General features: G+C 36.2%; 1 protein-coding gene across 1 annotated transcript in view; it reads left to right on the top strand.

The window, feature by feature from the left end:
- LOC140239872 (relaxin receptor 1-like) overlaps nucleotides 1-12,261 on the top strand; it is an 84,827-nt gene that overhangs the window by 11,651 nt on the left and 60,915 nt on the right. Inside the window, exons 6-10 of the mRNA XM_072319690.1 lie at nucleotides 5,470-5,541; nucleotides 6,008-6,082; nucleotides 8,897-8,971; nucleotides 9,455-9,526; nucleotides 11,611-11,688. Of these exons, the coding sequence (XP_072175791.1) occupies nucleotides 5,470-5,541; nucleotides 6,008-6,082; nucleotides 8,897-8,971; nucleotides 9,455-9,526; nucleotides 11,611-11,688 (372 nt within the window). The remainder of the gene's footprint in view (nucleotides 1-5,469; nucleotides 5,542-6,007; nucleotides 6,083-8,896; nucleotides 8,972-9,454; nucleotides 9,527-11,610; nucleotides 11,689-12,261) is intronic.

The raw sequence follows: 12,261 nt of genomic DNA, 5'->3' as shown, positions 1-12,261 counted from the left end.
GGTCTGATGTGACATTGCAAAACCCGAAGCTCAATCTATGGAATTTGCAATGTGAAATAAGTCGAATTGAACTGGAATAGGTATTGAATTTGTAGGGATTCAATGGCAATAAGTGCGAAAATACAATTGACATGATCCTATGATATGGTTGCCTTGTTTCAAATGTATTATGTATTGTTCCTAACTATGCTACATAAGCTTGTTTAGAAATTATAGATGTGTAAGGTCACATCATACTTTCTGCCGCGTGACTGGTTGGCTGACAACGCTCTTACGTTTGTACAAGGTGCTGGAGCCTCTATTGTTAGAAATCCTTAAAACAGCCACAGTATAAAGCAGAACGTGTAGCAAGTGTTTTTTCTTTTCTCTCTCTCTCTCTCTCTCTCTCTCTCTCTCTCTCTTTGTAATCCAGAAACCTGACTGCGGCAAATACTGGAGATCTAGAAGCTGGGTCATTTGAAGGACTGGAAAACGTGCACACGCTGTGAGTTCGATAGTCATCAGAGACCTATAAAGTAGTATAATATGCGTTTGCAAGAATTACAAATTATGCCCGACGTTGAAACAAACAAACAAAAAATATGAGTATAATCATGAAAAATTGATATTTTTCTGCCCGTCATGAAAAGCAATCAGCTGAATTTAATCATCTGATGTATACATGCTAATTAAACAAATACTGATAAAGTTTAGAAATCCTTCCTATAATGAAATTGGATTACTCTATATGGATGTGACATTAAACTTCTGTTTGAGTGTGTGTGTTTTTTTTAAACTAATATCTTCTTTTATGCCATTGAACATAATGCACTAAACAATTATTTACGGTTTAGGCATAAATGCAATAAATGACAATAATAACAAATTATCAGGTATTAAGATATTCTGCCAAAGATATTCAAACTAACGACCGCATTAAGACTCTTCGATCCTTTGGCATGTGTCTCGAAATTCCCGAAAGCTGTTCATTATTTTCAGCTGTCATATTATTATTGTGGCAAATTTGTATTCCCTTGATTTTCTTTAAGTCGTTCTTCCACATTAGTATCTTGTGATATCTTCTTCAAGCTTTGTCTTTTGCGTAGGTCTCTCTTTTCCAGTAACACAATTACTTTACACAATAAATTTTATTACTTTAACACGTACTCTGTGTATTGTAATGCATTGCACGTTTTTTTTTTCTCTCTCTCCTTGAACTTGTATCAACAAAAATGTGCTCCTGGAAATAACACTTCATTTGAATTGAATTAGATACTACTTGAAATAAAAACGGGAAACTACCAAACCTTGCATAATAAGGTTTGCAACGTTGACTGCTGCCTGCAATCTGCATTTTTTTTTTTTGTGAGTTCACTTGGTACTTCGTTGCCATGGAGACAAATATTCACATAATTATGAAACTTTCCTGCGATTAATTAAATTCTTGAGACGTGAGATATCTCTGCACTGTTTCATCGAATTATACTCCATTGCACTTTGACACAGTTATCATAGTGCATCGTTTTGATTAAATATACATGTATTCAATTGGAATACATGATAGACTACGACCATCAATGTATTCACATGGCATGCATACATTGGAAAGGATTTTTAGATACTTATACTCTCTTTTTTTTCATTCAGACCATCACTTTTAACTACATAGAAGCGCGGTGATTCATTTCCACAGTTTTATGTCTGTGGAGTCAAAATGTACAATTGCAGACACGACACATTTTGCTATTCTAGCTGACCCTTCTAACCTTCTACTAACTCTGATACAGTCATAAGAGTGCGTTAGATTCTAGCTTCTCTCATCTTTATGTCGGTATGATGTCAAATCAGTATTCGTTTCTATTTCGGCAGGGACCTATCTTCAAATCAGCTAACCCAACTACAGCCTGGTACCTTTGACGGACTCCATCGCTTGTGGAAACTGTATGTACATTATTCAGAACGTTGTTTAACATGTCTCAGTTCCTGTCTCTGCGTGATGTTTTAGCGGTTACACAATAATGAAGAGTTTAATCGCACAACAGGTTAAGCGCCGAATCTTATAAACATTTAAATGTAAGTCCATCATTAGATGGACCAAAATATACCTTTGCGATGATACCCCACATATTCAGTATTCTTTACATTATGATAAAAAATATACCGTATCTTTATTATCATGTTTTGTCTTTTTAAACAGATTTCATCGCAAATATGTCCTTATAAAAAGATGGTATCAAACTTGTCTTACAATCAAACTCTGCATTTACAGTTAACATATCTTCAAAGTCATTATAACTGTATGCCCCTATTACAAAGGCTTTGAAGACTCCTGCTGGTTGTTCAAAGATCTGTTTGAAAATTAATGCCGATGATTTTTACCAACACTATTTTCAAAAAAAAAAAAAAAAAAAAACCCTGCGAGTCGACAATTCCCTTTTCTCTTTCACCTCATTCCCTACTTCATATGAGTGATTGAAGGACTAGGTAGGCATACGTGCGAAAAAAAATGTCTTTAATTTATGTGTTTAAACAGGAAATGGTGTGTAAAGAACATTTTTTTTTTGTGATTTTGTTTTGCTAAGTTGATAGGAAAAATAATACAGGAGATTCATGCAGAGCAAAACGTAGAATTGAATCAACAAAATATATTCTATTTTATATTCAACAACGCAGTAAGCCATTTTATTTTCCATTGACATTAATGCATCACCGCAACGACTTGTTGCATAATTAAAGTTATAAAAGGTTTGCATGATAATAAAAGCAGCTTGATACTGGCACACTTCAGCATCAGTATACTTGAAAATGATTTGTACAAAGTTTATTTTAAAGCTTAAGTTTGTAAGGATTTAGGAAGATCTTCAAAATATTTCGAAAATTATTTGCACTTGCCGATAACTCTTTTTTGTAATTTTATTTTTGTCATTTTGTACCATACAGAATCGTCTCTAACAACAGTGTGTCATATTTAGAAAGAGGAACATTCAGAGGATTATATAACCTGCGCCTGTTGTAAGTATGGCTTCCGGACATATTGTATAATTATAACGTCATTTATAGAAGAGTTTGGATTACCCCACATACTAATATACACACACAAACACACACACACACACACAAAAAAACCGACCACGACATCATCAACAATAACAACAATTGCAACAAAAACAAAAACGAACAAACAGACAAACGGATAATGAAAAACGTAAAATTTCATACCGGGGAAGTTGTGTCACAGGACAAAGATAACCGGAAGAGTTTCGAGCTATACAGGGCGGCCCAAAAAGAACGGAAGGCCTAAGATCATTATTTTTAGCAATATCGTTGCAAATATGTCATTATTTTGCATACTATTGGAACGGCCATTCTTTTTCCAATAGAATGACACCAAATTCTTTAATTTTGGTTAATGCGTTATGATTTTAGGACCATTTTAGTCAACCCTTGCAATTTTCAAAATGTGATCATTTTGCACTCTCAGAGATACGGAAAGCAGCGAGAATTCGGCTTGCCATAGAACCAGTAGCGTTCACAATGTGTGGAATGTGGGGCGGAAGGTGTAATTGTTATTGTCCGTTATCATTGTGAATAATGTGAATGTCATTGTGAATACCATTGTGAATGCTACTGGTTCTATGGCAAGCCGATTTCTCGCTGGTTTCGGCATCTCTGAGAGTGCAAAATGATCACATTTTGAAAATTGCAAGGGTTGACAAAAATGGTCCTAAAATCATAACACATTAACCAAAATTAAAGAGCTAATTGGTGTCATTCTATTGGAAAAAGAATGGCCTTTCAAACGGTGTGCAAAATGATGACATATTTGCAACAGTATTGCTGGAATTAAAGATCTTAGGTGTTCCGTTCTTTCTGGGCCACCCTGTATAGTCAATTTGATAGAAGGTTTCATTCAATTTAGCGAAAAATCCTCGTCACTGCACATTCTGTCATTCAAAATTGCAAGTTGTTCGTTCAATTTAGCATTTCGATCAATGAAATTTGCACATGTGCCTTTCGAATTCGTAAAACGGGCATTCAATTGGCATGTGCGCTCTTCAGTCATTCAAATTCGCCAGCACTGGCCGAAAAGGGTATTCCAGTCATTCAATGTCGCGTATAGGCAGTCAAATTCCAAAAAATAATATTCATTCAAATTAACGTCATGTTATTTCTTTCTTGAAAAGATGAGAACATTTAAACGCGTATTTCTATGTGACTTTCTGTTTCATACACGCACTGTTAAGCAGTAAAAGTATTATATTTTTGACTCCATATAACTCGAGTTTGTTGTTCTGTAACGCCCCTCTTCTTTCATACATGTAATTTTAGGCCTATGTGTACCAATACTACAGATTAACTTCATCTTCTTACAGTCATGACAGCAGAAGTTAGATACAGACAAATTTCTCAAGAAGACAGAAACAGAATTATAGGAAAATTTGATGATCATAACCTTGACTTCCTAGAACAGGCCGACACACTCGGAATATAGCGGTCAACGGACTCGAAGACTCAATAAGCACATTGAAGAAAAAAAAAACTGTTTCCAAAATATCTAAAATGAATACGAAAATATGAAATGTAATGACGCTTGCAACACAATAACTATGTTGGAAAAAAGAAAGAAAGAAAGAACCAAAGCATTACCATGAGTGCTAAATTGACTGCAAAAGATGTTAAATTGGATGCCCAAAAATGAATTCGAATGAACGAGTGCAGCATGTCCGTTATCACGTGACTATATCATTCTAAATTGAATGAACGAATAACGAAATGGCGCTTGTTTTACGAATTTTAATGAAGAAGTGTTGATTAGAATGAGGCTAAAGGTAATTTGAATGCTCCAAAATGAATTTGATGAAGAGATCATAAAATTGAAATACTGAACATGTCATCTACGCTAAATTTTGCTAAATCATTGAATGCAGCAATAAGGAATTGGACTGACAAAAGTGCGAAATTGGCCGGAAAAACCTATACCAATCTTAACGGTCTTTGCAGTAATGAAATGTTATGGATTAATGGTTAATGGACTAGATAAACCATACTTATTGCAAGAAGAAAGAGTAAAAAATGAGAGTGAATCTTATCCTTAGACTCATCTGACTTCAGGATTGCATAAAGTATAAGATGTGCTATTACGATTTTGGCAGTACAACGTATAACCCTCAAAGAGTGGGCAATATAGTCTTTCATAACCTTTAAAACGGATATTGAACAATAACTAATCTTATTGAGACATTTCTGCATTTGTACCTAAATCTGGTATACTCCTATTTGAGAGGGTGTTTTTACCAAGAGACTGGTAAGCAGATCTGAAACCTAATGATGGCTGTAATTTTCAGACAGAGATGAATAATTTATTCATCAGCAAAAATCGACTAAACTCAACGAATTTGGGGGTAATGACTAATCGATACTCTGCCTTGTTTGTTTGTTTGTTTTCTCACTGAAATGATTTTTAAGAGCTCTTTTTCCTTCCATGCAAAGGTATCTGGAAAGCAATGATATTTGGAGGCTGGATGATGGCTGCTTTCTGGATCTTCACAGCTTGTTCTTGATGTGAGTACATCATGAATGCCAAATGATGTAAATTATTTGTTTTGTTTTGTTTTTTGCCTGGTGCATAAACGTATGATTATGATTTTCACCAAGTAGGATGTTCGATTTTGATTATAAAAGGTACTGGCACGAGTGTTTGTTCGTATTGTGTAACTCCTCAGCAATAGAATTGCTCTATAAGACGATATCGATACTCACTAATACTGTATCATAATGAAAATTAAATAAATAAAAGACATGCTTTGAAAGATTGCATGGTTTTCTGCAGTGGTGTAGTGGTTTTGATTTCTGATTAATTCCTCGTTTTCGCTGTTGATAAATATCTACTTGACAATACAACGATACATTCCAAAGCAAAAGAAAAGTTAACGTTTCTGAAAGTTGACACATTTTCTCGTATTACATGTTTTACATCTATTCCAAATAAATGCCCTGATTTCTAACGTGCCTTCATTTCTCACAACAGCGACTTTGATAACAATCAGCTGACAAACCTCAGACCGGGTGTCTTCAAGGATTTAGGCCGAGCTCTAGAACGACTGTAGGTATAAATCGTAGTGAAAAAAAAAACCACAGGAAAGACATAAAGCGATGACATAATCATGCAGTAGCAGAGGACTCACACACAGAGGACAAAATGAACATTATGAACTCATAAACCCAAATTAGTCTTCGCACTATCAGCAGCCCTTTCCCAGAGGGCACTGTCATTATTATGAGGTCTTCCCATGAGACCAACACGCACGAGTCATACAGCCCACGAGGTCGACATTCGAAAAAAAAAAGGTCCATGATCAATACAGCCCATGAGTTAGGCAACACAGTTAGGCCCACAGTAGGCAAACAAGGCCCACGGGATCTTCACTTAAAGCAGAAATTTATAGATAATCTAGAAATATGACAAGTTTGATATCTACGGAAAGCTAAGAAGCTAGTTAACAAAACTGGATATCTTTTAGAAGATGTAACTTTACCCCCAAATTGTTTTTGAGATTGAAAAAACAACCAATTTCCATGTCCACGTACCTCCGTTCGTTACAAGAAACATCGGATTTGAGCGACGTCACCTAATGTGTATGAGCTTATTTGCCGTACGGCTATATGAGACCCGCCCTGGCAAAACCCGAAACTTCTCGGCAAATGTGACTTTGCGCTACAGCCCGAAAAAGGTCAAAAAATGACCTACCTCAGGGACCAAATTGAAATTTTGGTATCACGTTGTAGGGGAAATTTTCTAGTTTCTGATTGATATCAACAACATTTCGAAATTCAACCTACAAAATGTGGAATTTTGAAGAGAAAAGTGGGATGTCAATCTCAAAAGTTAGCCAAAATCTTACGTCTAAAGACCAAATCGCCTTCGCTTACGACGAAACTGACTATTCTTTTGGCGATCGTGTCTTAGATATTCTGCGTTGAACCCTGACACATTTGGCACCAACAGAAAACTCTACCTCTGCTTATTCCAAATATCGTCATTGCATGATGTCATGCTACTCACTTTCATTCATAAATTCGTCTGAAACATGCGTAAGTTTATGCAAATCGTCTCCCAGACGCGTAAACAGCCTTGTTGCTTACCAAGACACGTGATCGAAATACGTGTTCACGATTGGTCAACTGCGCCGAGGACCCCCTTGTTTACAAGCAACCTACGTGTTATACTATGGGGATCGCTGCAGCAGCAGCGGTGCATGCTTGCATGCAACACGTGTATCGTGACTGCTGCTCAGCACGGAAATGTTGCAGTTTCCCGCTTTGTTAGACTGTTTTTTTTTTTTTTTTAGCAAGTTGAGGTAGAAATTAGAATTTAAACCAACACACAAGAGAAAAAGAAGGTCACTAACAAACCTTCATCATGCCATTTCGAAGAAGAATCAAGCTAAAATCACGGCATCAAGGAATACCTCTTCACTGCCGATTCTGCTGGTACTGTTGTGCGTACACCTGATCACGGCAATCGTTTGTTGTGTCAATAATAACAGAAAATTGTGGCAATATAATAGTGAATCTTGAGCTGACGATAGGTTTTGTGCTTTTAAAACTTTGTTCTTCCGTAAATTTATGGGTGTAAAATATGATTCCAATGAACACAAACAAACAAACAAACAAACAATTTCACGACGTCATTATAGTTTTTTGCGGACGATTCATTCTAGATTGACAACAAATTACACACCAATTTCCTGAAAAGTGTACACAGTTTGCCTATAGATACGTAAATCCCACTGGGTTGCATACACACGTAGTGACGTCACAGATTTGGCACTTTTCGTAGCCGCATCGAACTTTTTCCAGTGCTCAAATTTGGTAAAAATAAAGATTCTTATATTCAAAGCAGAGACAACTTTATTGCATGATTTATGTCAGAAATTAATCAAAATAACATTAAATGATGGAAAACAGTCAACTTATATGACATTATTTCCTATAAATTTCTTCTTTAAAGGCCAGGGTGTCCGACAGTGGGTATAAACGGTAAAAAAAAAATAGAAACGTGTTCGACATTACATCATGGGATTGAATGTGTCGGTCTTCTGGGCCTTGTTTGCTTAGTGTCGAACTCATGGGCTGTAAGACTCGTGGGCTGTATGAATCGGGGTGCCGAACTTGTTACAGGCACACATTATTATTACCCGATGTGCCGTATCGCGGAGAAACCAATCGTGTATACGTTGTTGGGACAAGAGGAACATTGTGTAACACCTACACGAAGATGTACCCAACCTGTTATGGAAAGCTTGGATAACATATTTCGTAAATCATATACTTGCTCTTGTATTTTATTATAAAACATATATACACGAGTTTGACAGTTAGAGCAGTGTGGCTGCTCCATTAATGATATCAATTTCTATAGAATTTAACTAGCCATTATAGACAAAGTCATGATAGTTATGTGACTATTATAATATTATGTAATTTCTGAATGAAAATGCGAAAGCGTGATTGTCTCTACGGTTTATGTACCAAGATATAGGGAAAGTGTCTTGGGTAATGTCAAAATATATCAAAATTCAATGATTTCAACAGTATTTTGTATGTAATATTTGACATCAATGGAGATAAATAATATAGAAATGAAGTTTACGTGACATTATTTTCTTGTTCTTAAAATTAACTAGTTCATCTTGGATAGAGAGAGAGAGAGAGAGACGGACAGAGAGAGAGGGAGAGTGAGAAGGAGAGAGAGAGAGAGAGAGAGAGAGAGAGGGGGGGGGGAGAGATGGAGAAAGAGACATATTGTGGCATTGATATGTGTAGCCAAGATTTGATTTCCATTCATATTAAATGTATTTGGAAAAAGTACAGAATAGGACAGTTGATGAAATGATTCTTAAATTTAAATTTTCAGAGTTTTAACCCGCAACTTTATCACGGAGGTGAATGCGACATTATTCACCGGTATAGAAAACCAGCTGTACATTCTGTAAGTGGATTACCATCTGGACTTTAACCGTGTATTCTATAGATAAGTGTATCATTTGATATTATGCTATTGTCCCTGTTATTATTTCGAACGTGATGTTTATTTATTTATTTATTTATTTATTTATTCATCTATTTTCTTCTATATCATTGCATCTGTCAAGTTGGTTGAAGTAGCATACAGAAACAAGGACATATTGGGCTTTGCGATATTTTGATATAATACAGCGGGCTTATTTTTCAATAATAGAGTGTTCATTTTTCAAAAGGGCCCCTTTTATCTATTCTTTTGTCATAAACAACAAAAACACAAGTGTTCATCCCTACAAGGAATTGATAAAGAAAATATCAAGTAAGGTTGTTTTCCGATGTAATATATATGTAATGCGATGTAAAATTTCAGGCCAAATCTACTTGGCACAGTTTTATTGTTTGTAGATTGAAACATGCATTCAGTAATATTTCTTCTTCGTCAATTTTGCAGCTCGTTTGAAGGTAATCCACTAATGCGCATAGCACCCGGTACCTTCAAAAACCTGACAGTGTTGGAGAATTTGTAAGTATTTTATGTGAAAATAATATCATAACACAGATACCCAATGTTCCTCACATTATAAACTATAAAAAACATTATTTTCCCTCGATGATAAACATGTTAATGTATTCAACAGAATTGTGATATTTCTCTCTCTCGTTTTGTTCACTCTGTTTAATACGAAGGCCCTTCCACAGGTTTTAGGGACATTTGTGTTACACGAAAATGTATAATGTATTATAAATTATGCATTATAAATGTATAAAAGTATGATAGATAATATTGATGGTGTATATATGAAATTAATGGTAAGCGTACTCCGTCACATTCATATGATACGCCCGCCAGATCTCTATTTTTTTTTATTTAGTCAATGCGTAAGCGCCACCATTGACTGCATTGTTGTACTTGATAACGAATAAATTATCGGTAAGACATTTGTAATGTTTAATCACTTCTTTCAAAAGAGGCCCCCGTCTATTTACCAGTAGTCAATGGTGCTGCTTCCTTTTTTTTTTCTTTTTCTTTAAAGCACCAAGTCACTGTGTTTCTTTTCTTTTCCGTTGTTGTTGTTGTTGTTGTTGTTGTTTTTTTTTTAGCAAAATGTGTTTGGTATATAACGTTAAAATCAAGAGTTTTATGTGTAGGTTTATTGGTGTTGTAATATATTCGTATATCTAAAGATAGGGCCTCATCCACGTCAAGCTCTGCTTTATGATGACGGTCCTCTGTATTGGTTTCTCCTTTATATCGATGTAGATTTTGATTCATCCAGGTAGTATGGTAAAAGCGTGTAAATTAAATCTGTTCGACTGGACTTACTTGTGAAAATCACGGAGAGAACAGTTTCGTGACTCGTCCGAGTCACTTCTTCAGCTCTGAAAGGGCGATGTTACTGCCTTTATTGTCCGCACGTCGAGGAATTTTGCGGATCACCGACTTGTATGTTGGTGAAAGGTTGTGTCGGAGTCCCCCTCCCCTATTGAGAGAAGGATTTTCCGCATTCACATACACAGCTCAGGGGCGGATCCAGGGAGGACCGCAACCGGCGCACGCCCCCCCCCCTTTATTCTTTTGTTGAAACAAAAGAAATAAAAAGAAAAAAATGGGGGAGGGGTGCGTGCGCCCCCCTTTAATTTTGTAAACACGCCCCCTCTTTACGGAATTCCTGGATCCGCCCCTGCAGCTTCATGGACTCCTCTTTCAAACCATCTGGTCTCCTTGTCGATGATGTCGACCTCTTTGTCCTCAAAGTGGTGCCCCGTGTTCTTCAGGTGGGTGAACACTGCCGACTCGTTCCCAGCTGATCCGGATCTGCGATGTTGATAGAGACGTTTGTGGAGAGTCTGTTTGGTTTCACCCATGTAATAATATTGTCTTTACAGTCCTTTCCTTGGCACTGTATCCAATATATTACATTGTTCCGTTTGTGTTTCGGGATTTTGTCTTTGGGATGTACCATCGCCCATTCACCCTCCACGAATGAATGCTCGCCAGCCAGACAGAGCTGAAGAAGTGACTCGGACGAGTCACGATACTGTTCTCTCCGTGATTTTCACAAGTAAGTCCAGTCGAACAGATTTGATTTCTCCTTTGTTCATAATAAAAATACAGTATGCCTTAACATGTTGCTTTGATTAATATATTATTACAGACTGATGTTGTTATGAAGTTGACATTTCTTGTACTGATTTGTATGTTATACTCTCCTTTTTTTTTTGCATACTCTGCAGAAATAAACCAAACCAAACTAAACCAATAGAATTAATATATTTTAATAATACTATCTAAATGACATTCGTATCAGCTGACAGAATCTATGCTGTGCAAGTCCCATCCATTTATTTTGCTGTAAGGTATCACTGGCGACAGTAAATCCACGGTTCAATTATGACTTTAATGTAATTATATTCAAGTAAAATGTTGCATTATGCTCTCCATTACGGTAGCTTCTCGACAAAGGTTCAATAGTCTTTTTGTCAAACAGTACGAATGGTAATAAGGTATGTATGTATTATCATCCATTCCACATGTTTCTTAGAAACGAGAAAATTGTAGATGCTCATAAATTTTTCATCCTTCCTTGTGTTTTTCTCTCAACAAAGATACATCTTGGCACGCCCACCTTCTCCTATTCTACTCTATCCTGACATATTTGATGGATTAGTCAACCTGGACACCATGTAAGACTTTTCACTTTGTTTCACACTACCATCAGTATTTCATGAAGTTCACCTAAAATAACTTGCGTGATTATCCAGGAACAATCAAATGACGTTAAATTTTCAATTCAATCGTCTATAATCTAAGTTATCTTTTCATCCTTTTTGGTAACTCATTTGGTGTAAACCTATGATCGGAAATGTTGAAGGAAGCAAAACAGCTAGTAACAATGATTTTGTGCATGCATCATTTACAATATGTATCAAAACTGGTTGAAGGAGCTGCTACTCAGCAGATTACAGAACACAGTCCTGCAGGGTAAAGAATACTTGTTTCCACGTATGCAGTCGGCATACACGCAGTTTTATAGCACAGAAACGGCCTTGGTTAAGATCAAGAATGATATTTTATTGGCAATGGATAATAAAAAAAGTAACATTTTTGGTACTGCTCGATCTAAATGCTGCATTCTACACTATCGATCATGGGATATTGTGGAATATATTACATTCATCTTTTGGCATGAGTGAGTCTGTCCTTGCATGGATTGAGTCTTATTTTCCTAACAGACAGCAAAAGATTATGATAGAGGA

The sequence above is a fragment of the Diadema setosum genome, chromosome 16, assembly GCF_964275005.1.
Source record: "Diadema setosum chromosome 16, eeDiaSeto1, whole genome shotgun sequence".
Taxonomy (NCBI): domain Eukaryota; kingdom Metazoa; phylum Echinodermata; class Echinoidea; order Diadematoida; family Diadematidae; genus Diadema; species Diadema setosum.
Note: the sequence above shows the minus strand (reverse complement) of the source record. Positions and strands in the feature narration are given on the sequence as shown.